Genomic DNA, 24,803 nt, shown 5'->3' with positions numbered 1-24,803 from the left:
ACAAATGCATTATACCCACAGACCTTAGAAGTACAGCTTTAGTTTTATATCAGGGCTGTATCAGAGACTGCTCTGACACTCAGAGATGCCAGAAACCTGGCATCCAGCTTTACACCTCCCCTTTTGGCCAGCACTTCCTACATGCATGATACAAAGTGCTTATAGAGAATCTAGCCAGTTGTGCTGTCCTAAGGGATCCTGTCAATTATAACAGTACTACAAATGGTTTCATAACTTTATTTTTACCAAATACATTGGAGGAGAAGGCTACTTCATTCATCTTTGTTGCACACAGGCCTTCAAAAGCAGGAATACTATTAAGCTGTTTGTTTTGGTATTGTTATATATATAGATATATATATTTATTTATAATTACGAAGAGTGATTATATATATCACTTTAGCCAAAAATGTTTCTGAACTTCAATATAAGAAGCTTTTAGATTAAATTTGTGACATTTATTATTTTAAACAAGAAATAAATAGTAAATGCAGAACAAACCCAGAAACTATTTATGACTTTGCATTTATTTCGGGAAATTTTCCATCAAAGAAAATGGATGTAAATTTTAAAAGGTTAGTACATTTTCTTGAGACATAGCTTCATGCTATGAAATTGTAAATTGCACCATTGATGAGGCATTTTGTGGCTAGCAAGATTCCTTTTGAAAACTTTCTCACCTTGTAGCAGTAGTTCTGGATTTTTTTCCTCATTGACTTTATATTTCTTTATCACTCACTATCTCTTTCTCCCAGCCCAACTCTGCTCTTTTGTTTGACTCAGAGCAGCTTTTTTTCCTCTCCAGTTTTCAGTACACCAAATAAAAGAACCACCAAATTGTGGTTCACATCATTCTCACATTTATTCATAATATGAGTGGTTCACACTCGTTCATTCCCAACCTGAGTGAGTAACACTTAACTGGAATGCAGAGGTGCTATGGTGTTTCTCTCTAATAATGTATGTATCAGCGAGCTTTTGTCTGTGGCTTCTACTTCTGGGGCAGCCTTCAAAAAAGGATGATGACGAGAGTTGCCAGTGGTAGCTTTTCATAGAAACTGCACTAATTTTGTCTGCTCCCTGTAGGTTCAAACACTACGGCGAAGTAAGCCATTATGGTATCTGTATCCTTAGTCAAAATTTCATTCTTCAGTTGTCTTCTCTTATTTTCATTTGGATGCTGGGATGCAGAGCTAAATTGTACCTCTAGATTAAAGTCGCTGTTAGCAGTCATAACAATCCCTGTAGAATTCAAACCAGCCACCTTTACTACCAAGAGAGTACCACAATATAGCCACATGCTACAAGTGAAGCCCTAAGATAATATATTGTGCCATACACATGAATATTTAGCTCTTGAAGGAGGGCTGCTACATTTTAAAATAAGCATTAAACTAAATATTAGTAATGCAATTTCAATAAGATGATTAGCTTAATGGGTCTAGTCCTATTTCTGCAATAGGCTGGAAGAAATTGCTCAAGTGATGTAACAACACTGTGCACTGTAATTTAGTATCTATTTACCTTGCTCTAGCAATACAACAAATATTTTTAAGAGAAATAAAAGTACTTCATGCAGTATATGTTAGTATTTAAACTGTCTTTCTGTAATATTTAGGGCCTTGTTTATTTTTATATTTTATGATTATTTCTATAAAATGTCAATTATTTGCATCACACTCCCACTATTTGTGCAACAACAGTAAGTATTTTGCCACGTAATTCAAAGTAGGGTGAATGCCTTTATGGTTGAGATCACAGTAGGTTTTTAGGCTTGCCAGAAAACCATGATTTCAAGCCCCACACCAAGACTTGGATAGAAACCCAGAAGTGATACTGCAATGCAGCATTAGAGATAATACTGCATTTGATGTTCACGCTTTAGGATGAAATGATAAGTTTGTTTTGCTTCATTAACCTTGAGCAGTGGTTTTGTGGAAATTATTCAAAATGATGATTTTAAAAAAGAACATATAATAACCCTATTTCCTGGTCAGCTGTCATTTCTCCTCCTACTCAGTATTCAAAAATTCTCTTACAAGCTGTTAGTGAGCACACAGTAGTTGTTCTTTTACACATCCGATAGGTATGTCCCTATTTTGGGAAGTACTCAGAGATGAGGATAAATGTATCAGGTCACATTCTGGTTTTTCACTTCCAACACTCTCTCTGGGCTGTAGAGGTTTTAAGAAAAAAACGTGCACTGAAGTGACTGTTCGAAGAGTTCTGGCGATCTGGGGCATGGCAGTAAAAGTCCTGGCATCTTTGAAATTGGTAAAACAGGTAGCACTGTGTTGATAAATAGGAAAGCTTGTAATACCATCCACCAACTCTTGCATAAGGATACAAAGTGATAAAGATTCCTGAATTTTCCATCTACTCACTTTACATGAGTGGAAGACTGGAAAATCAATTAACATGTATATGGGTACCTAGTTAGATTTTGCCCTCGTCCCTAAAGTACCTGGATGCTTCATACAGATCTTGTTCTTAATCTGCTGTCTGCTCAACTTCCACCACCTGCTTATTTGCCTAAGTATGGCATGGAATGCTTTTAGCAGTGAAATAGTTTAAGGCATAATGGATAGATAATTTCTAAGGAAATTTATATTTGGAACTACAGTTTACCTTGTAGTTGTTAGTGAAGAAATGTATTTTCTGAAATTTTCAGAAATTTTGAATTAGGAAGGACATCTACAAATATTGGCTGTTAAATGTTTTCAAAAAAAATGACTGTTCTTTTAAATTCTGATGAAAAGCTTCTCTGTAGGAATATGTGCTCAATCTTTGGTTTCTGTATATAACCTTGAAATAAGTACTACTGCTGATCATGACTTAATTGTTGTTCTTGACCTGTTCTGGTTTTGCGCTCATTCATAAAGTTCTGCAATGACCAATTGATGTCTTCAGTATTTATTAAAAGGTCAGAGATTTGTCCTGAGATAATGTTTCCCTTGCAGAATAATGTGTATTGTGCCCGGGAGCATAGAGTTCAGGGGCAATGGCAGAAACAGTGCTTTAAGCAATAAAAACTAGTTTTATAATGGGAATTGTAATCCAGTTTCCCATGAAACTATCAAATATCTATTTTCCCTGTGCTAGCCTATAAGGTTTTACAATTAGCAATTTTTTTTTTTTTCTGGCTAGATTAAAACAAAATGGAACTAAACAAATGACAAGAATAAGTGACAGGTTGGAGAGGAGAGGATTAAGCAGAGAGAGGGAACTAAAAAAGGTAGTTGGAAATTGGTCTGCTGTTTGCAGCATGAACAATATATTTAGAAATATTAGGTATCAGTACCTTCACTTAGACAAACAGAAATTTAAAGTATAGTCTAGACATTGAGGAATTATAAAACCAACATGGTGTCCCTGGTGAAATAAGGCAGACATTTCAGTTTTCTAAAATTTTCAAAAAGTAGTTATAAATGTTTTAGAATTATTTAATAACATAATGATGGGTATGTAAATAATAATTTTTTGTTTGCCCCATTTATAAATGTATGTATTAAATGAAAAGCACCATAGATTTTTTTTCTTAATTTCTATGTAATAGAAAGAATAGTACAGGATCTTACAATAAGTATATCATAGACCTACTTTATAAGTATTTTTAATATTCCCTATAAGGTATATTAAAAATCATATGAAGGTATTATATTATATTATGTGTAAAAACTAAAGATAAAAATGTAAATTTTATCTCTAATTATATATCAGCTATTATAATTTACTGAATTTCAGAGAATCTGAGGCTAAACATTTTAGGTCAGAAGCTTTTTTACCAGTTTTCATCTGTCACTCACAAAAATACTTCAATTGCTTTAGAGTGAACATTTTAAGAATATAACGTAGATTGTAAGGTTCTACATAAGAATCAATTTCAACAACATTTCCGATTTTAAAATTATTATAAATTTTAGACTTGAGACTTTTTAAGAATTTTTGGTTAAAGAAACTCTATGCCTATGCTTTTTTTTGATTATAGGATGTTTGGGATCAGTGTTGAGTTATTTGTACTCCTCTTTGCACATTTCATAAAGCCTTATTAATTGCTGATATTAATGAGACTTATACAATAGGACTAGTCACATTTTTTCATTAATAGTTAATGAAATTAAAGTGATATTTTAATTATATATGTCTGTCTTTCTCCATTGTTTGTTTGTTTTTTTTCCCTGCCCAGAAGATCAGTTAAAGTAAAAGCTTTCATCCTAAATTTTTAAAATTTTATTAATATTCAATTATTGTTTTGGCAGTTTGAAGCCAAGCTTTTGGGCTTAGTAGATATTGCAACCTTCTCTGTGTGGTGCAATAATACTCACTTAAGCTCCCAAGCTTTCACAGAGAAATTCAGCATTTGCAAACATGATTGAGTTGGATCATGACTTGAGAAGTTATTAGGGTGGAACTTGAAAAAAAAAAAAATTCTGTTATGTTTATTCCCCAGTTTGGCCAAGAACCAAATTATTTCATGCCCTCTTGTACAGTCATTTATGCACAAGTTTTCTTATTGTGCTTATATATTTCTTAGAGAACCTAAATTTGCTTTCTTTCCTTTTGGAGTGGCCTGTAATAAACATCTTCTCCAGAGGATCCTCACTCCTGAAGTCTGACCAGGGCTCCAATTCAAGGGGTACATCAAACTTTCTGTATGACTTTTTCACTTTAATACAGAGCCAAGCCAATTTCACGTGTAATATTGACTATATCTTTGGTAAACAGTGTTAGGCATCCAATTATATAATTATGAGTGATTACAACCACCATAGTAAATATATCTGAAGCTATTTACTTCCCATAAACTGTATTAAAGCTAAAAATCAACATTGCTACCAAAACCAATGAATATTCAGTGCTGGATTTTGCTAGCTGCCCTGAAGAAAAAAGTTGTGGAAAAGCAGTGAGTTTGTAATTTGTCCCTTCTGTGTTTCACCATACTCTAATATTTATTTTAGTGGTAACATGAAAAATAAGTGCAAAAATAAATGCAAAAAATAAGTAGAAGCAATGGAAAGGATATCAATAGTACTTTTATATTATTATTATTTTATATATATATAGATAGATAGATATTATTATTCTATATTATTGTTTGACGATATTACCAGATGCAGTATATTATTGCTAAATTTTACAATTGCAGATGATAGATCCTCTATGATATAATAAGAAAAGCATCAGTGAGCTATTACACAAATCAAGAGTTATCACTTTCCTAAATTTGTAGCTCAGACTATATTTTCAGAAACGTTCTTATATAGGGACTAAATGCAGGGCATTATTTTCATACCCAATAAATAATCAAAATGCTCACAAAGAGCTAAATCAGTACAATTTTCTTGAAAATCTGAAGAAAATGTGAAGATATCTAATTATTTGAAAAAATTACAGGGCTAAAACCATGGGTGCCTTTGTAAAGAAAGGCAGTGTGTTGGTAACTGGCAAGTGGTAATTCTAGGTACTCTGGAGAATTCACATTTCCCTTCTTCTCCCTACTGAAAGTTACAGTAACATTAAAGGTGAAATGAGCTTTATGCATGGAAATAACTGGAAAATTCTTCATCAGGTTTTTGCATGCTTTTCTCTCACTTGCTTAAACTTCTCAATGACTCTAGGACTGTAGCCCTGAGAGCCTAAAGTTTATCAAAATAGTTTTGATTTGACCATCACTGATTGAAGGCTGATACACTTGGCAAAACTAAAACAGATTTTAACTTGATTCAATCCCAGCAAAATTCCTTTCTACACTGCTGTTACATAATAACATTATTAATTTGCTGAAAGTATTGGTAGCACAGAACAAACAGACTCAAAAACCTTTCATTTTGTTTCTGGGGCTTTTTTTTTTTTGCTTTTTTTTTTTTTTAGTCTTTTTTTTTTTCTTCTACAATATATAGATGATATGTCCCTGACAGGTAATAATGAGCCTTCTTTACAATTCTTCAATCCGGTTTGAAAAGTTTCCTTTGTAGATAATATGTCAGAGGTAGAATGTTAATTTTGATTGCTGATCTTAGTTCAGCATCACAGTACCGGTGTTTTATTCTCACAAAAAGTAAAACAATATCAAACTCCAACAAATATATGCATGAAGGTCTCTACACCTGCTACAATACCGAAAGGAAAGCTGAATTTAACATTGCAGGATTGGAAAAAGCATTTTGAGGTGATGCAAGGTACCTCTTTAGCCAGAGGTTCTGCTAACCCTTTTTGTTGCACTCCAGAAAGGCTAGTTAGGTAAACTTAATGGAACTGTCAGTCCTGTAGTCACAAAAGGTTTCTATTTAGCATTAACACTTTAAAATAAGACCCTATTTTTTCCCAGCAAATAGACCTGGGCTGAGTGGATCAACTCACTGCCCTGATCTCTAAAATTTCTTATGTTTATCCTGGGTACCAGGACAAAAAAGAATAAATATGCCATAACCATAAAGATTAGGACTGAAGTTAGTAGGAAAATACTTCCGTTTTAAAATACCTGCATGTTATTTTGCTCTTATAATTGCTTGCAAACTGTACATTTTAATATATTGTGTATCTAAAAAAAAAAAAAAGACTTGCTGATCATTAAAAGGGTGATGTGTTCAACTAAGTCACAAAAAAGCATGTGTTTGTAAAGCCTTTATCAAATATGTAGCTATTGAATATTTTCAAACATTTCCAATCCAGATAAAAACATAAAAGCTCTTCAGTTATTCAAAAACCTTAAGAATTAAACTTAACTTTTTTGGGATGTTTGGCTTACAATTCTTTTGTTTTAGATAAAGACCATAAATAAATGGTATATAAACACAATTTTGAAAGTTATGTTAGTGAAGGGAAAGTTGTTTTGTAATAACTGTGTGTAAAGATAACTGTGTTTCTCTGCAAAGCACAGTATCAGAAACAAGGCTAGAAAAGCCATCTTTTTGGCTCTTGCTCACATTCTGACTTTACTTGAGTCTTGCAGGGCCAACTATCTTTAACCGTTCTTGACAAAAACAAGTCAACATTTGCAATTAGCTTGTCATGGGCAATCTGACAGGGAATATTGGGTCCAGTCCAAGAATGAGAAATGATTTGTATAACTGCATTCCTTTAAATTAAAAATAAGACACATGTCCCAGTACTATGCACACTAAATTAATCCTATGCAGAAATAAAGCACATACAAGCTGCTACCCTGAGCACTGTACTGTATCTGCTGCATGCAGAAATGGGTGCAATTAAAACCTCAGTGTGTGAATCTCTCACTGACTACCTTAGACATAGAAATAGCTTGGCATCTGAGCTGAAATCAAAGCACACTTAAATAAAATGTTACAAATCTAAAAATCCTTGCATAATACTATATTTCAATGCATATGCTAGATATGTTCTCTTCTGCATCATCAAATTAACTAATGTAGGGGCAACCAGCATTTCTAATGTAATGCCAGGAACTGCTGTTGTACACCCTCAAGATATTTTTATCTGTCACATGGCCAGAGAGTAAAAGGAAGTTCCTTTTAGGCAGTCAATAAAGCACCCTTTATATATGAACTTTCAAATATCATATGAGGATGATTAAAAATAAAATCCAGCATGAAATGTAGAGATCTGTAAGTGTTAAATATGCATGCAATATGGAGAGAAATTATTTTAATAATAAAATTAAGAATATTGTCAGTGCTGGTTTAGTCGGTGGATATATATTTGATTAAGCTTATCAACACCTTCAAGCAGCTGTTGAACTCATCATTAATAATATTCATTAAATATGCTTTGTCACATTGTGCTTGTTTAACAGTCCTTGTCTATAGATAAAGAACGGAGAGAAAAAATTAAATGGGTTGCAAATTGGAATAGGCTGTCAGGCCCCCCAGCTGGGGTATCTTAAATCAGTAGGATTATATCTTGGTTATCTTTTTTAATATCCTCACATGGAACCACATCCCTAAATGATGTGTATTTGAAGAGGTACTGCTTAAACCCATGGGTCTGACATCACTGCAGTGGCACACAAGGTGCAGGATTCCTGATGCTCTGCTGCTGCAGTCTGTGTTAGGGGGCAGCTCCAGCAGCATGCTGACTGCAATCAACACCAGCAGGCAGATGTGCTGAGCTCCTGTTAGGAGGTAGCACACTTCCATACTGATTGTGGCGTTCCACAGGGTAGGGGAGGGGGAGTTGGCATTGTCTTAAAGGAAAAAGCTGGTATTAACCCTTGAAGAAAACAGACTTCTATCTCCCCTAGTCGCTAACCTGGAAGAAAGCGTATAGGATAAATCTATAATTTTTATAAAGAAATATGAAATTAAAAATGGCAGAAGAGAAATGGAGAAGAAAATGTCTTTTGCATGACCTGGCTAAGGAAATGTTAGCAATAAACTTTTTCTTTTGAGATGAAACAATTTTTCAGTAATGTTACCTCGCTACTGAAAGTCCCTGAAAGAATTCGACACAGTGTGAAAAATATTTCTCTTTTAGAAGATCTGATTTTTTCATATCTTTAATGATGAGAATGAAGTGCTCAATAATGTGTATCAGGGATGCTCTGGTTAGTTGCCAGTGCAGTTGCATTTATCTTCTAGTGTAAGACAATTGATTAGCTGTTCTAAAACTTAGTAGTCCATCGCAAGTTTCTTTAGCATTAAGTTGGTTTGGGGGATTGTAACCCACAGCAAAATAAGCATTAGGATATTTTTTTTCTTCTAAACTCAAACACTTTTGTATGAAAAATCTACCAAAGAACACCAGGCAGCTGCCTAACAGCCAGGTGAATTGATCTCTATTACAGGAAAACACTGATTTCTTCATAATAAAATGTGTAGCAACATGGGATTTATACCATGTAGCACATCAGTAATGATATTCAGAAAAGGTGTTCCATCAAAAAATATCTAGGTTGCAATTTCAACCATCTTGTATACGTAATATAAAATTATTTCCTAATGTATGAATAAGTGTATCTAAGTTATGTAAAATTCAATGTCTAAAACTTGACATCATACTGAACCATTGAAGAAAGAATAAGAATAATACATAAAAGTAGCATAGATGCCACTTAGTATAATAAAAGATATGTAAAATACCCACATATGGGTTACTGAATTGAGAGGAAAAATAAAAGAAGTATGGTATCTAACTCATTCGTTTTTCAAAAATTGCAGAGGGTATTGCTCAAATGCTTTCTCAAGCACCGTATTGGTCCATTCAAATACTCAGAAAAATTAATAAATGTATTAAAATACCACTTGACTCTACAGAGAACTCATTACTGAGCTCCAGTGGGAAAAAAAAAAAAAACAACAGCAAAACACTTCCAACAGAAACGGTATTTAAAAGAGGTGGGAGCAAGGACAGGCTACAAGAGAGAAATACCAAAGTACTGCCCAGGCATGCTGGGATGGTTTTGGAAAAGGAAAAGCTAAGCTAGATTTGAAACTCTTGGGATATCATGGGCAACAAAAAGATTTTGTGTTGCTAGTATGTTAGCAGTAAAAGAATGAACAAGTATAACTTGAGTCTGCTAATGAGTGGGGAGAGTGATTTAGTGACAGTGAATGCAGATAAAGTTGAGGTACTTTAAGCATTCACTGCTTCAGTCTGGGAAAGGTTTGAATCTTGAGGTCGTGAAAAAAGGACTCAGACAGTGATCTGTTGAGAAATTTGAGTCCAGCTGTGTCCAGGATAAAACATACTGGGTTGTATCATCAGGAGCTTTGCCAGTAGATTGAGGAAAGCGATACTCCCCCTTTACTCAGTGCTCAGTTGACCATACCTGGAATAGTGAATCCAACTTTGGAACCCTAATACAAGAGAAATTCTGATAAACTTGAATGAGGCTAGCAGAGGCCAAGATGGATGAGGACTTGGTGCTCATGTCCTTTGTAGAGTGATTGAGGAAACTGACCTTGGCTGTGAGCCTAGAGTAGAGACAGCTCCAAGTGACTTAATAACAGTCTTTCAATAGGTGTGATGAAATTACCAGGAGATGGAGGCAGGTCTTCTATTGAGGTGCATGGCAAAAGAATGATAGAAGATACTTTGAATTGGTATAAAGAAAAAACAGTTTCAATATGAGGGTACTAGGAGAGGTTGCCCAGAGAGGCTCCATCCTGGAATCCAACTGGACAAGTCCTAAGCAACCTACTCTGAATTCTGTGTTGCTCCTGCTTTTGACAGAATACTGGACTGGGTGACCTCCCTATTTTCCTTCTGACCTAAATGCTTCTGGATTCTATGAAAATACGATGGTTATAAAAGACCAATCTAAGAAAAGGATTCTTTGCTATACTGGAATGGTAAAATGCTATATATTAGAGCATGTGCCTTGCTAACAGAATTTTTTCTGAAAGCAAATACATCTGAGTGATTGCTATTTAATGATTCCCATGTGAAACAAAGCACTACTTGTTATATAGGTTGTCCCAGATTCTAAAAAACAAGATACAAACAAAGGGTAGAGAGGACTAAGTTACAATCTAAACCAGGTTATGAGGATATCCCTGGTTAATAATAAATTTTAGAGATATGTTAGTTGAATCTAATCAGATATATTATATCCTGCAGAAATGTCTTTTTTTTCCCATTGGTAACTTTATGTAGCTCTCACAAGTATTCACGATCATGAAGATCAGAATCCCTTATAGGCACCTAAAAAAATGAATCAAGCTAGAGTCTGATGAAATTTCACTTCTTTAGAAGTTTGAAAAGTGGAAGATTTTTGGTTTGAGGAGGAAATAAAGCCCCATTTGTTGCATAATACATGCAGCACCAGTTAAACACAAATAATATTCAGTTAAGTTTTGCTTTTTGAAATATTGATGCACAGACTCTTTATGACTGACTAGTGGTAGCACCTGAGTAAGTGCTACAAATACCACAACAAAGTTCAATGTGAGACTGACAAATGATAATTTTTTTTCTGTTTGAAAAAAGCATGAGTTTAGCAGTCACTGAACTTTCCTAACCATGCCTCCTGTATTCTTTCTTTGTCATTTATTTGGCAGTTCTATTTTCTATATAAAATTTGGAAAGGCTGAGGGCTGAAGTTGACACAAGAGTTGAATCCCACCTTTGTGTTCTTTTATGTTCTTTTAACCCTATGTCAAGAGAAGGAAACAGTTTGGACACTTTTGCCACAGCTGTCTCTAACCCCATTCTGGCACTTCAGGGTCATGTGTGACTTCTGTAAGAGAAAAAGTAATTTCTCTGGAAATTATTGTTTATTATGACAGGAGAGAGACACGTAAACAACTGCATTACCTACAGTGTTGTCTTGGACCTGACCTGTGGTCTGAGATGATCATATCAGAATAATCCCTATTAAGTACAATTCCTATTAAAGATAGTTTTACAGAACTATCCCCTCTAATATCATTTTATATTCCCATTCTGTTATCCATGTTTTATATTTGATCATGTTGGGGATTTTTTGTGGCATTTATATATATATATATATATATATGTATACACTGGGAAATGTTACAATGCAACTTTGGTGTACGGCACTGGAAAAGAAAAGAGGATAGTACAAAAATGCAGTAGAGAAGGATGTTTTGGAACTGTGAGCTTTTCCAGAATAATACATCTTTTGAGGTAAAAAACTCACTGCATTAGTCAATCAGCTCATTAGGAGCCCCTCTAATTTGCTATTCAGTTCAAACTTCCTGTGATTGAATGTATTTAATAAGAAAAGTGCTTTATTATTTATTTAATAAGAAAAGTGTTGTGAACTATAGGATATCAGTTTGCATTCTATGATGGGGTAGGAAGTAATTTTGGCAGCTCCTCAAAGTGGTTCTTAAACTTTTTTGGAAGGAGAAATGCACTTTCATAACATATAATATATACATATAATTGGAAATCAACTCTTTAATTTGATTTTACATGTAAAACTTCAGGTCACTAATTTCTCTTGCAGTAACTCAACCTCAGTATGCTCTTCATAGCTATGATAACTTAGTTAAATCTGATATTTTAGTGCCTGTGGGATCTACGGGGAACCCCCCACCCCGCTTCAACACTTAGATAATCTACTTTCCAGGTAATAATCTAGATTAAATGTGTAGATTTCCTTCTCCATCATTTCAAGAAAAAGTTAGCATCTTTCTTCAGATATTCCTCAGAAAGTGGAAATAAATTCCTTTATTTTTTTATTTAAAGAAAAATTATCCCAAGGTGAAAAGGGATTAAGAATAAAATTTTATTTAAAAGGGAAAAAATTCAATCAATTCCCATGAAACAGGGACAAATGCTCTTGCACATTCAAATGTCAGAGATTATGTTTGAAATTCAAGCAGCCACACACAATGTATTTTTCTGGCTAATAATTATGTTTTGCATATGTCAAGTTCTGCAGAGACAATGATGCTACTGGTAATTCTCCTACTGCAGGATCTGCTTTTTTTACAAATGAGGTCAAAAGACAATCAAAAATGAATGTAAATAGATCTGCGTGGTAGCCTTGCCTACCCATCAGCTAGGAAGAAGAGTGGTCTGTGAACCATGCATTCCTTCCTCTTTTCCGCTTTTTAAATAACCGTGAGCACAGGAGGGAGAAGCCACCCACACCCAGCTCCTGATCTACAAACATCACACAAATCAGACACTAATTCTACTTGTAGCTGCAGCAGAAGGGAGTAGTTTTTAATTAACTTTTTAGGCATTTGGGAGTGGTCCTTAGATCCTACTTCTAATCCTGACACGAGAAGGGATTTGCAAGTTTCAGGATAAAGAGGAACAAGGTTTTATTACACTTTTTTTGGTCATCCACAAACAGTACTCAAACTCTTCTTTATCTCAAAAACTACAAAACTTTTCTTTAAAACTCTGTGGGTAAAACACTAAATATGCTTCTGTGCATTAGGTGCCCACATTTTATTGCTATAAACAATCTGTGTAACTTACAGAAAGGGTAAGGATGTTCTTGCAAAGGATGCTCTGAACAGCGACCCAGCATGGACTGGCTCAGGATTGACATTATACATAGGCTCTCACACTACTTACTGAGCTGCTCTGTTAATCCATAGAGAAGACTCAGATGCTGATCTATAGATACCTGGTTTTGTACTTCAAGGCTGTTACTACTGTCTCACATAATATGGTTATGTTGTCCATGACCCCAGAAATAGTCCTTCTGGGAAGAGTTGTTCTTTCAGTTGGATAGAGTTCGGAGTTAAATTGATTCCTGGTATATTTTATCAAGCAAAAATAACACTGGGCACTTAAAACAGAAAAAATGGAACACATTTCTTTCTTTTATTGTCATTATTTAAAATGGCATGGACTTTAGGTTTCTTTCTTTCTTGACACTTTTTTAGCAAGTAGACAGAATTGCAACAGTATTTTACCTTAACTGCCATGAAAATAGGATTTATGGACTACTGAGTTTCATGTTCTTTTGAAAGTATAAAAAGAAATGCCATAAACATGCAAAATACTAATGAGATTATCTGGCAATTTTTTCCAGAGAGGAAGGAGTAAAGCAGATTGACATAAATGAGTTTTGAAAGGAGGAAATTTGCAAGCTATTTTCAGAGATCCACTTGCATTGATTTGAATGAAAATCAGCAAAGAATGCTCTAAGAAATAATCTCAAAAGGGTACAGACTCCAAAGTCTGACAACAGCTGGGAGTAAGTGTTTTAGCACATGTATGTTAGTGATGAAACACATTTACATGATGATTAACAGCTTTTCAAGTAGCCTAGGTATATGACAAAGACAAAGCCCCCTAACATGTCCTTGTTCTGAAGTTGTCTCTGCCTGTCTAACCAGTGGATAAAAATGGAGGAAAGTTTTGTCTGTGATTTGCATGTTTCTTTCATAATTTGTTATCTTTTTATGCAGCAATAAAGATTCAGCTAATACTAGTTAGCTGAAGGTATAAAGGTATAAAGGAAGCAAAAGGTATATTGTACGAGCAGTGCTCCAATGCCTAAATATCAGGATTTCTCAGTGTTACAAAAATTAAACTTAGCAATTTAATTCTATAAAAGCTATTGGTGTGCAAGCTAATTCCTCTGTCAGTAGGCATTGATATCTTGCTCTCAGGCCTTTAGCAGTGTTTCTGGCCACAGGAACAACCAGTTGCCAAATAGTCCTGTGCATTTGCTCAAGAAAAGGCCAAGATTTCACAAGCTGGTACTGTCAGGAATTAGTATTCAGATGTTGTGATAAATCCTAATTTCCAAGTATTTAAAGTAAATTCTTGTTGTGTTTCTCTGAACTAACTGTTTAGGCAAGACCTTCTGGTTTCTGCTGCAGTCGAATTTGGCAAATTAGAGTTTTAAATGAGGTAATGTGTTATTATGGAGGAACAAGGACAGGAAAGCAAGAAATTTCACCATATAGTCAAGCATGGCGTTGTGTTCTTCTCCCCGGTCCCGGTCCGGGGCAGCTCGGGAGCCCAGCTAAAGGCGCTGCCTCTCAGCCGGGCCGGGGTTGACGCTGGTTCGGAGGCTCTAGTGCCGAGCCTCCACGTGGGCTGCTGCGTTGTGTAACCGATGCTGGGATGAGGTAAAGAGGCGAAGGAGGCACACCCTGTCCTGTGGTTGGCTGGAGATTTATTGCCGTGTGGTGCTGCGGTGGAGAGCAGCGACCGCTCCGAGTGCCCGCGTGGACAAGATGGCGGCAGAACAAAGGGATGCATGGGGTTTTATAGGGGGCAGGCAGCCACAGGCGGAAGCCCCCTCGCCCAATGGGGACAGGCAACGGAGGGGTGACGTGGACCACGGCAACCAATGGAAACACGACAGGGGTGTGTACGGGGTTCTGGGACGAATGGGATTGCGGGGATGGGGCATTGAAGTTTCCATTGACTGGCATGGAAGTTTCAGGAATGAACAGGGGGGTGGTTACAAGACTGACACGGGGAAGCTCCAATGGTGAGTGACCCGGAGGGAACCATCACACGGGGAACGTGGGGGTACACAGATCCAACTAGCTAACATTATTAAAATTCCTAACTAAACCAAACCCGGGATGCAACAGTCAAGTACTGAATGCAGCTGTGATTTCTGGCCTAAGCTTTCTTCTGGTCATTTCCACTCACTATCAGTAATGAAATAGTTAATAATGTGGACACTTAAATACTATCTTTAGGTTTTTTATGATATGATGGCTCTTTGTTAACAAATAAGCCAGAATATATTCTTTGTGTGGATAACACTTCATTGCTATAATTGAAGGCAGTATCAAAACTAGGTATAATTAGATCTATAATTGGAATCCAGTTAATGAAACAAAAAAAGACAAGACCTTCCCCCTTTACAGTGTTTACTCTGATTTTTTCCCAGATTGAATTTTGGTATTCTTTGTGGTGATCTTTCCTGATGAGACTTCACTGTGATTTCAGTATTAAAGGATTAACAAAATAAGAAATGAAAAGGCTATATTGAGAAAGTTGGTGAGGAAGCTTAAAATTGCATTTTGTGACTAGTTATGGCTGTAATTCTGCTTTCAAATTTTAGTTCAATTTCCAAGAAATTATTCAAGTATGCATGTTATTGCCTTTTTAAAAAAATCCCAGTATACTAGACTAAAAAGTTCACGCTGTACAAAATCATAAGACAAATAGTTCCCACCTTAGAGATGTGAACTTTCAGAGTTGCAGATAATGTGAAACGAGTAAGTAACTATAGAGCCACAATACCTCATTGCCATTGCCATTTATCCGCTCTGCCTGGATTGAGGTTCACAGCTACAGTTCTGATTGCTTTTGAGATATGCAGTTTCCAGAGTCAATTAGCAATTTCCATAGTCAGCTCTGTCTTGCTACTCTGAATCCTATACTGCCTGATTAAGCTTTTTCCATACTTAGCTTGGAAGAGCATGGACTGCCTAGCACACAGACTGGCTCATACACTAAGCCAAGCATGTAGGAAACACTTTAAAACTGGACTTGAAAGCACTAACATAATCTAACCCACACCACTGTCCTCTTCCCATTGCTTGGAACCAGAGGGAACAGCACTCAAGTCAACACTGGTGTTACTCGACGTGCCATGTTTTGAAATTTGTTTCATATCAAATATGCAAAAGGCTGCTATTAGAAAAGCAGTGGCTCTTCCCCTGTGTCTATTGCAAGGTATGATGTCTGATTTACTCTCAGCATCTCTTTTTGATATATGGGCCAATTTGGTGGAGAAGGGAAAGAACCAATCAATAACATGAATTAGGAGTATGCAATAACTCTCTTATCATAATGTAACATTAGAAAGGATGCACAATAAAGATGGAAAGAGGACACAATAAATCATGTGAAATGACACCAAAAATAGACTGACAGCATCTGTTCTTTTTGTCTCATAACCCAAAATCAAAATAGCTTTCACTACAACTAAAACGAGCATATTCAAAGCAGATAAAAAAATTTATCAGCAATGCCTAATTAAAAAATGAAGCTCTTTTGAGGATGTGTATCACATCATAACCTTATATTACATTTCACTCTAGAATGTGTCACCTTTCTTACTGCTACGGCATACTTTTTGAAAGTCCGCAATAATTTTTTCTTTTTAGCTTAGAGTAGGGAAATTTGGGCCCCTTGATTGGTGTAAATTGCCCCTGTGACATTCTGAATCCTGACATTAAATTATCCTATGGAAGTCCAGTGTAAGAAGAGTTCCGTTTTAACACTGTACTGAAATGAAAGACTCCTGAACCACTAGCCTGCAGGTTTTTATTTGTGCCATAGAGAAACTCAAAACTGTCAGAATGGATTTTTCCAAATTAAGACTTTTTTCCTGTTAAAGATGCAGCACCTATAATAACAGCAATTTTACTCTTCATTATTTATTAAGATTATATATATCTATTCATGCCTTTCTGACTTTAAACACTGAGAAAGGGAATAATTTAGAAGTCAATTTAAATGTTGTTCTATTTATTCAGATATTATCTCTTTCTATAAAAGTTACCTCCTTATTTAAAATCAATTCTTCTTTACCTGGAAATAAAAAGGAATATATTGGAAAGTCAAGGAGTTGAAAAATAAGATTGAAATTGACCTATAAATAAGTTTTCTTAGGATATCTAAGAGGTGCTTTATCATAATCATTAGATATCCTACATGAAATGTGAATCAGAAGTGACCCACAGTTCTGAGCAGACATTGAAGCAGTATCTGAATGGGGATGGGTAAATGAGATATTTGGATCACTGAGGTATCGTCTCACTGCTGATGGTTCTCCTTGCTGTAAAATCAGTAGTATTGAATGGGGCAAAGAATGGATTTTTCTTGACAAGTATTAAAGCCTAAGGTAGAAACACAGCACTACAGACACAAGAATGGATATCCTCATTCGTTTCCAATAGTCCAACACCTTCAGTCACAGTCTGGATTTCATCTAAGGGGTATTTTAAAAATGCCTGGAAAAAAGCCCTACATTAAGAAAGGGTTTTTTGACAGTTTTTTTTTTTTTGGGGGGGGAAACACTTTCTTTATCAAAATGTAGAGAGATAGTATTTCTTCTGTCAAGGAGTCCTACACCAGTAGGGTATCAGAGAGATTGGATTAATTGGCCTATCTCAACAATTCTGGATAAGGCACTGAAACTATGGTCAAGACTGCAGTTGCTGACCCTCACGCTAGAACAAATTGAAGGGGACTTGTAAGCAGCTTTCTTTTCAGTTGTATTTTTTATTAATTGGTAGGGTCAAACAAACAGGTGGTAAAATGCCTATGATGACTAAAGTCTAGATGATGAGCTTCTAAATGAAGTCCTGATCTTTCTATTTAAGAACTCTTAATACCATTTTTGCTTTATTTTGTTACTGTGTTTGCACAATTTTTATTTTCCTATCCTCAAAAAAAAGCTGAAAAGGCCTTAAGATATTAGTTTGGAAATGTGCTTTGAACATGCAAGCATGTTTAATTTGCAGTCATTTGTGGCAAATTATTTTTTTGAAACTAGTAAATGGCAAGTAGTTTGTGAGGTTTGTACACACTCTGCAAATTGCTTGATCTTATCTTTGCTCAAACTAATACTCTACCTTAGCTCTTCTCAACCTCAGAATATCTGATGGCTAAACTTAAATTTAAGCTGAGCTTAAATGATCCTACCTTCCTTTAATAGATATCTTAGACATATCCCATTATTGCCCACAAAGCATACAGTAAGAAATAAAAATGTATTCTGTGTGGTACAATACTTTCTGATTATTATATATATCCATTCTCAATCCCAAAATAATTACTTCTTATCTCAAAAGTTTTACAGCTTTACCACCTCAAGCAATATTTTACATCTGTCAAGAATGATTTATGCAATAATGACTTAAACTGCAAAATGGAGTCCTCAAAGCAAGAGCTGTCAAATATTTTCACCATAAATAACTTTATTAAAATAAGAACTGATATCTTGTATAAACAATATCTTGCCTTCAAGTATAATTCAGATCATATAGATATAAGATTAGTGAAAAAATTGTGAGATAGTAAGGAATTTATGATATCGTTGCTTTGATATCAGAGTATAATTTTTTAATTAAGCAGATGCTAATGCCTAATGGGTAATCCTTGGAAAAAAAAATCTGTTTCAAAATAATACTTCTTGTGACTTGTATTTATCTACTGCTCTTTTTAAAAAGGGATATTTATATTAAAAAAGAAATTTAACGTGTCTTTAATCCCATGAGTACATCCATCTACAATTGTGGAGCTACTTGTGCTATGAGAACCTGTAAATTTGGACCTTTTGTTTTGGCACCATCTGTTCCCATTAACCATTTTTCTCTGTAATTAACTCTTTTGGTAGCTATGTAATTGCCTACTGTGGCACCACTTGAAGAGGACAGAGGACTAGAACATTGTTTGGATTGTGTTAATACTTTTCTAAAAGGAAAAACAGTGAGGAGAAATTCAACCCAAAAGTAAGCTATACTCTGATAGAAGTACTCCAAGAGCAGCTAGTAAGGCTTTTAGCTGCAAATATTAAAAACTGCTGTGAAGGCAGTACTGGTGTGGTTGGGACAGAGCATGCTGGGTGCCCAAGTCCAGGTCATCTAAACACAAAGCTATCACAAGCATTCAGTGCTTCTCTGCACCCTCCCCACACTGCACAGTGAAAAGGGAAACAGGCTCCATCCAGGTTACTCATTTATAAAACCATCATACACAGAATTTTTTTCTCCTTTGACCACTCTATCTTTTGTCTGTCATTTTTAAGGCAGTGTAGATTCAAGCAATTGCCATTTTTTGAATATCAACTTGCAACAAAAATGTTTCCCATCCTTCTGTCCCATCTTCGAGTGAGTAATTTGGCCAAATATTAAAGCAGTGAACAAACAGCAGCTTTCAGTCTCCTATCATCACAATGTTTAAAACTTGAGATCTTGCACTTTCATCTAGAAAAGTAGACTATAGACCAGTAGAGAACATCAGAATCCTAATTCCCGTGTGTGTGTGTGCAAAATAATTTTTCTATAGCAAGAATTTTCTTTTAAGCTGAGCTTCAAAGCTGTGACATTTTAGAATTATATGAGGCGGTACTTAGAATCAAAAAGAAAAAGCATTATTTATAGAGTGATTCCCTTTCTGATATCTGTATTGCTGGAATTCTGATCACAGATTAGCTTTAAAAGTGATCCCACTGACATTTGCTTTACTTCAAAATATTAGAATAATTTTTAATATAATCAGTGGCTTATGTAGAGTAAATGATAGTGTGATGTGGAATAAGTTTTATTTGCAATTCACTGGGCCTTTAGTCAGGAGTGTGTAATATGGTCTTCAGAACCTCCTGTCAGTGGAACTTCAAGCAATTCACATCTTGAGGTGCCTTCCTCCTCCATATGCTTAGTATTACATTATACAATGGCTTGCCATGAAATAAAATATCAAATTAAACTTTTAAGCAGTGGATAATTCATTGGAGTAACTTGGGTTTCTCACATGTAGAAAGTTACATTTCTGACTGTGCTAGAATTGACCTCTGAAAATTGAAAATTGCTGAAATTGACCTCAAGTCTCAGAGCACAAATGCAAAACAAGCCACTAACCAGGCACTAAACTTTCACATTTTTAGAAAACTCTTGAAATTTACTTTGTTTCACAATCTGGAGGAAGACCTTGTTTTGTATCACTATTCTGTATATTGTCACAATATACAGACTATGTTATATATAGGTATATGAATTTATGCTATATATTGAAAAATCAAATTTGAAAATTTGAAAAAGATGAAAAGTGAGGTATATCTTTTTGAGATATTTAGAATAACTATAAAACATGTTTACTAACATTCATTACATTCATCATGTAATGATTGAAACAGGTAGTTTCAATTTCATGAGACCACATAGACTTAAGGCTTTCTATCACATTTTGAAAATAAACTGAACATTATGTAGAACAAACCAAAAATTCTGTATATACAGACAATCAAGCTGACAGATAGCCAGGCATTTGAGTGTCAGACCTATCTTATATTTTGACAATTTTTGCCTGATTCACCTGTTTAAATTTAGCAGATCATACAGTTCACATGCTCAAATTTGGACAAGTAAAACATAGAGGCAATTAAACTATTCACAGAAGTGAAGTTACTGAAAACCCTTATGCATAAGATTGTTTACAGTGAATAATCTGTAACTTGGCGTTCAAAATTATTTGTGAAAAATATGGCAATTTTTATCAACAGTATTTCTTTGGTATGTCTCAAACAGATTATGGTGTGTTGCATGATTTCAGAATTCAGCATTTTAGAAAAGGATTTATCTATCTATCATCTATCTATCTATCTTCCTCTGGTAATTGACAGATAAGCAGTACTTTTAAAGGCCTTTTCCTCCCTCCTAATGTTTTGGGAGACTTTAGGACTTTTAAACTACCACATCTCCAAACAGTGCTCCACGCTGATGACTGTGAAAGTTAGCAATAACATTCTCCTTTTGAAATATTATTTTTAATACATGCCAAGTTAACACAAACACAGGGTAGATGTGTAAAAGACACACAATGCCAGGTCTCCTGAGAAATCTATGTCCAAGGCACAGCCACAAAAAATCTTAACCAAAATCTGCTCCAGACCACCAAACCAGATCTAAGAATAAAGGGCTCTACTGAGAATCTGCTTCAAAGAGTATGCTTAAATATTGGTAGCGTGGGTAGAATGGTTGGCCTGAGTCCTATCTGAATTATACCAGCCTAAGCTAAAAATAATATTAGTTAAGTCTCTCCAAGATAACAATAGAATTATTGAGAACAGGATTTAACTCTGTGACTTTAAAATGAGAGAGCACATTGCATGTGATTCTAAAAATGATGTAAACAACACACTGGCACTTCTCCAGAACTAATTTAAGCTCAGCATTTGAATATGAATTTCCTTTTTCTTCTCCCAAGAGTGTACACAGCAAGAGATAAAATAAGGTACACCACAATTATCAATTACTTGAATTCATTTGAAAGGTAGGTGTTTCTGTAGATAACTCTGGGTAATTAAAAAAAAAAAAAAAGAACCAACAACAAAACTCTACATATAACTATTATGTATCATAATTACCTCTCATGTGTGTGCATTTTTAAATCTGAAATACATTTATTCAGTTTTTGCTCTTAAGATGGAAAAAAGTATCAGCAGATTCAGCCATTTTGCATATATTGACTCTTTACTGGATAAGAGGGAATAGTTCATAGTCTGGGCAAACCCAAATTTTGTCTCTGGCAATACTAGGACAATATTGGTAGCTCAATTGCAGGTACTTCTCAATATCTCAGCTCTGAAAAAGACTTGTCCCTTTCTTTATAAGCTAATGCTTTCTTTATGATGGGCTGTTTTTTTCTACTTTTAACTTTGAGGAAAAATACTGCGTTTAAATCAAGGTAAGTTTCTTCTGTGCTGATTACTTTAAGTGAGTTACATCTTCTTTAAACCAACCGAGAGAAGAACTTCTGTTTCAGAGTTGCAAACACTGTGCTGGCTTCATTCAGCTGGTAGAGTGAGCGTGCAGTGACTTACTCCATACACCCACTACTCTCAGGGCAGATTCCCTTACTGATACACGCAAATGTATTTCACTGGACTTCAGAGAAATTACAACACCTCCAGCAAAGGGGCTGGCCAGTACAACATACACACTTCTTTTACCAATCAATTGCTAATCAAACATGCAAAAAGTTTTGAAAATAAAACCAGACTTTACCATCTTTGTGATAATAGGTGACTTCTACTTTCCTCTCCTCTGACCCCAGCAGGGCTTGAGCAATTTGGGCAATATGATGTCTTTTGGTCTCTGGCCCATGAAGGAAATCACAGGTGCAAGGTTTCTGCATGACATCTGGCCTGGAGAACCCGGTCATCTCACAGAACCCATCATTGCAGTAGATGATAGCACAATTCTGCACTCTAGCATTAGCAATGATGAATTTTTTATCTGCAATAAAAGAAAGTGATGCATTTTTTAGTGCTCTTTCAACATTTCTTATAGGGTCGATCGCAGAGATGAATGCCGAACAACCCTTCTTTTCACGGAATGCCTGAAATACAGAGATTTTCAGTCATTTAATGAAGATAATTTGATCCATGACTTTTAAAGAAACTTCAATTAATTTAGAATACATTAAAGATGAATATAATTCTTTCTTTAAGGAAATAAAACCACACTATGCAAGTCTCTGTAAATCTCCTTTTGACTTTAAAATTTTGTATGTTTCAGGCTTTACTGAAGCCCAAGCGATGAGTGCCGTCCTGTCAGTCACAACTCCAGAAAAGTCCTTGAAAAGTTAGTGGCTTCTTTTGGGGAAAAGTAGAGCCTCGGGAAGGGGGTTCTACTTAAGTGAAGGGCTTCCTGATGTAAGGTCCATCTCAATCTACTCTGTAGGGGTTTTCATTGAGGTGAATGACTGTAAATTATAGTCAGTATTTTAATAAATCTATCTAGAAAGTAACAGAAGAAAAGAAAGTTCCTATAAACAAAAAAGGGGGTATATGAAACGATTGTTATGTTGGAAACATTTTGCAAATTTCACTGAAGTTCTGTGCTTCCATCCATCCTCCTTTCCAAAACTCTCATCGCAAAGACATGCTTTAAAGTTTTCAACTCTTATTAGTTTGTTTCTGTTTACCTTTTAACACACTATTCCCATTGTAATTATAAATGTGCGACTGTGATACACTTACTGCTAATAACATTAATTTTTAGCTACTCAAATTCACAAGGAGATTGTTTGCTTTATAAAAGATTTCTTACATGACACCAAGTAAACAGTCCAAGTCTTCAAAATTTTAAATATGTCCATCTTTGAACACAGCAACATATTTGGAGATTTCATTCTTACTTTTTCTGCTATCTTTCAATCATGTTGAACTTTCACTATCACTTGCCTATTTAGTATCTAGTGCGTTATTACTGTCAAAAAATCTACACTTCACTGCATAAAAACTTTGTGTACCAACACCAACTTAGCATATAGATAAATTAGGAGTAGCACTGTCTTCATTTTTTTCTCAAAAATATAAATATTACACATGCTAATATGGGTTTAAGTATATGGAAGCATAAGAACTGGAATTACTTGTAAGGGTTCACACCATCCTGATACTAAAATTATGCTAAATATTCAAATCAATGTACATATATCAAAGCACTGTTTCTAAATTAAATTCATTTTAAGCATCAAGTGATCCTTCTTACAGCTAATAGGAAACCAGAATTCTGGCCAGGAAAAAACACTTCAGCTTCAGCCTCCTTGACAGGTAGTAAACTGCTGCACTGGAAAAGATCTCACAGACTCTCCCTGAGGATGCATTTGTATTGGTTTGATAGATATTTTAGACTTACATAAACAAAAGAGAGAAAATCGACAGCTATATTACATGCAGTCATGACAACAAGGTAAGAGAGTGTTTCCTCTTTAATAACTCTTCTGCATATTTTCTGTTTCCTCTAAATCAAAGTCTGAATTTCTGCTTTATTTTGAAAAGGCAATTATCATTAACAGTATTAACAATCATAATAATAAATCTAGCCTATTTTTTAGACATTGCAAGGACAGCAAGATTCTACATTCTGCTTTTAGAGCCTTCTCACTGTTTCAGAAGAAGGTAAGAGATATAACTTCTATAGCTGTACAATATGGATACAGTCAACGATAAAAACTATTCCTTGAAATAGGGTGGGAAAATAGCCCCAACCCCCCTCCCAAAAAAAAAAAGAACCCAAACCCAAACAAGCCCACTAGCCAATAATTCAAGTTGGTAATCTGTATTCTAGATCAAAAGCATTGCTACTTCTGCCAGGGATCCCCCCCTTACCTCCGGGGTTTTCTTTGCAAGCTACAAACTTAAAAATAGTCTGGAGCTGCTGTCCATTTAGTCACAAGCAGAATAAAACTACTATAGCAAAATAGATAGAAAGCGAGAACTTACTTTGCCCTTCAAATTTTCGTATGATTGTACCCAAAAATGTATTTTGTGGTGCCACATGACCTCTGCGAACAGGCATGTTTGTACAGGTCTTCGGTTTCCTGTGCACAATGACTTCTCCAAGGATCTCCTACACGGCTCCAGCCCAAAGCACTGAGCCAGCTACCCTTTGTGACAAATCATCGTCCTCTGGAGCTCGGAAATCTCTTCCCATTAGCACCACTTCTAGAGACACGCTTTTCCTATTGAAGTCAGATTCATCCCCCAGTTTCTTTCTTTCTCTCCTTGCTTTCTTTTCTATTTTTTCCTGGAGGAGCTCGGACGCTATTGTCTGGGGCGGGTAGGGGTGGGGTAAGCAGGAGGAGGTGGCGGGTGGGGAAAGATTACAAGGGTAATCGATCTCTAGCACCAAACATCGCCAATTTTCCAAAGCAAATGGCTGTGACCCGGCAGTTTCCGACGCTGT

General features: G+C 35.5%; 1 protein-coding gene across 1 annotated transcript in view; it reads right to left on the bottom strand.

Moving 5' to 3' along the window:
* KCNH7 (potassium voltage-gated channel subfamily H member 7) overlaps nucleotides 1-24,586 on the bottom strand; it is a 210,725-nt gene extending 186,139 nt beyond the window's left edge. Inside the window, exons 1-2 of the mRNA XM_053947398.1 lie at nucleotides 24,341-24,586; nucleotides 22,116-22,346 (exon numbers count right to left, since the gene is read on the bottom strand). Coding sequence (XP_053803373.1) covers nucleotides 22,116-22,346; nucleotides 24,341-24,416 — 307 coding nt within the window. The 5' untranslated portion in view covers nucleotides 24,417-24,586. The remainder of the gene's footprint in view (nucleotides 1-22,115; nucleotides 22,347-24,340) is intronic.
* Nucleotides 24,587-24,803: the final 217 nt, after the last annotated feature.

Source organism: Vidua chalybeata, chromosome 7, assembly GCF_026979565.1.
Source record: "Vidua chalybeata isolate OUT-0048 chromosome 7, bVidCha1 merged haplotype, whole genome shotgun sequence".
Lineage (NCBI taxonomy): Eukaryota > Metazoa > Chordata > Aves > Passeriformes > Viduidae > Vidua > Vidua chalybeata.
Note: the sequence above shows the minus strand (reverse complement) of the source record. Positions and strands in the feature narration are given on the sequence as shown.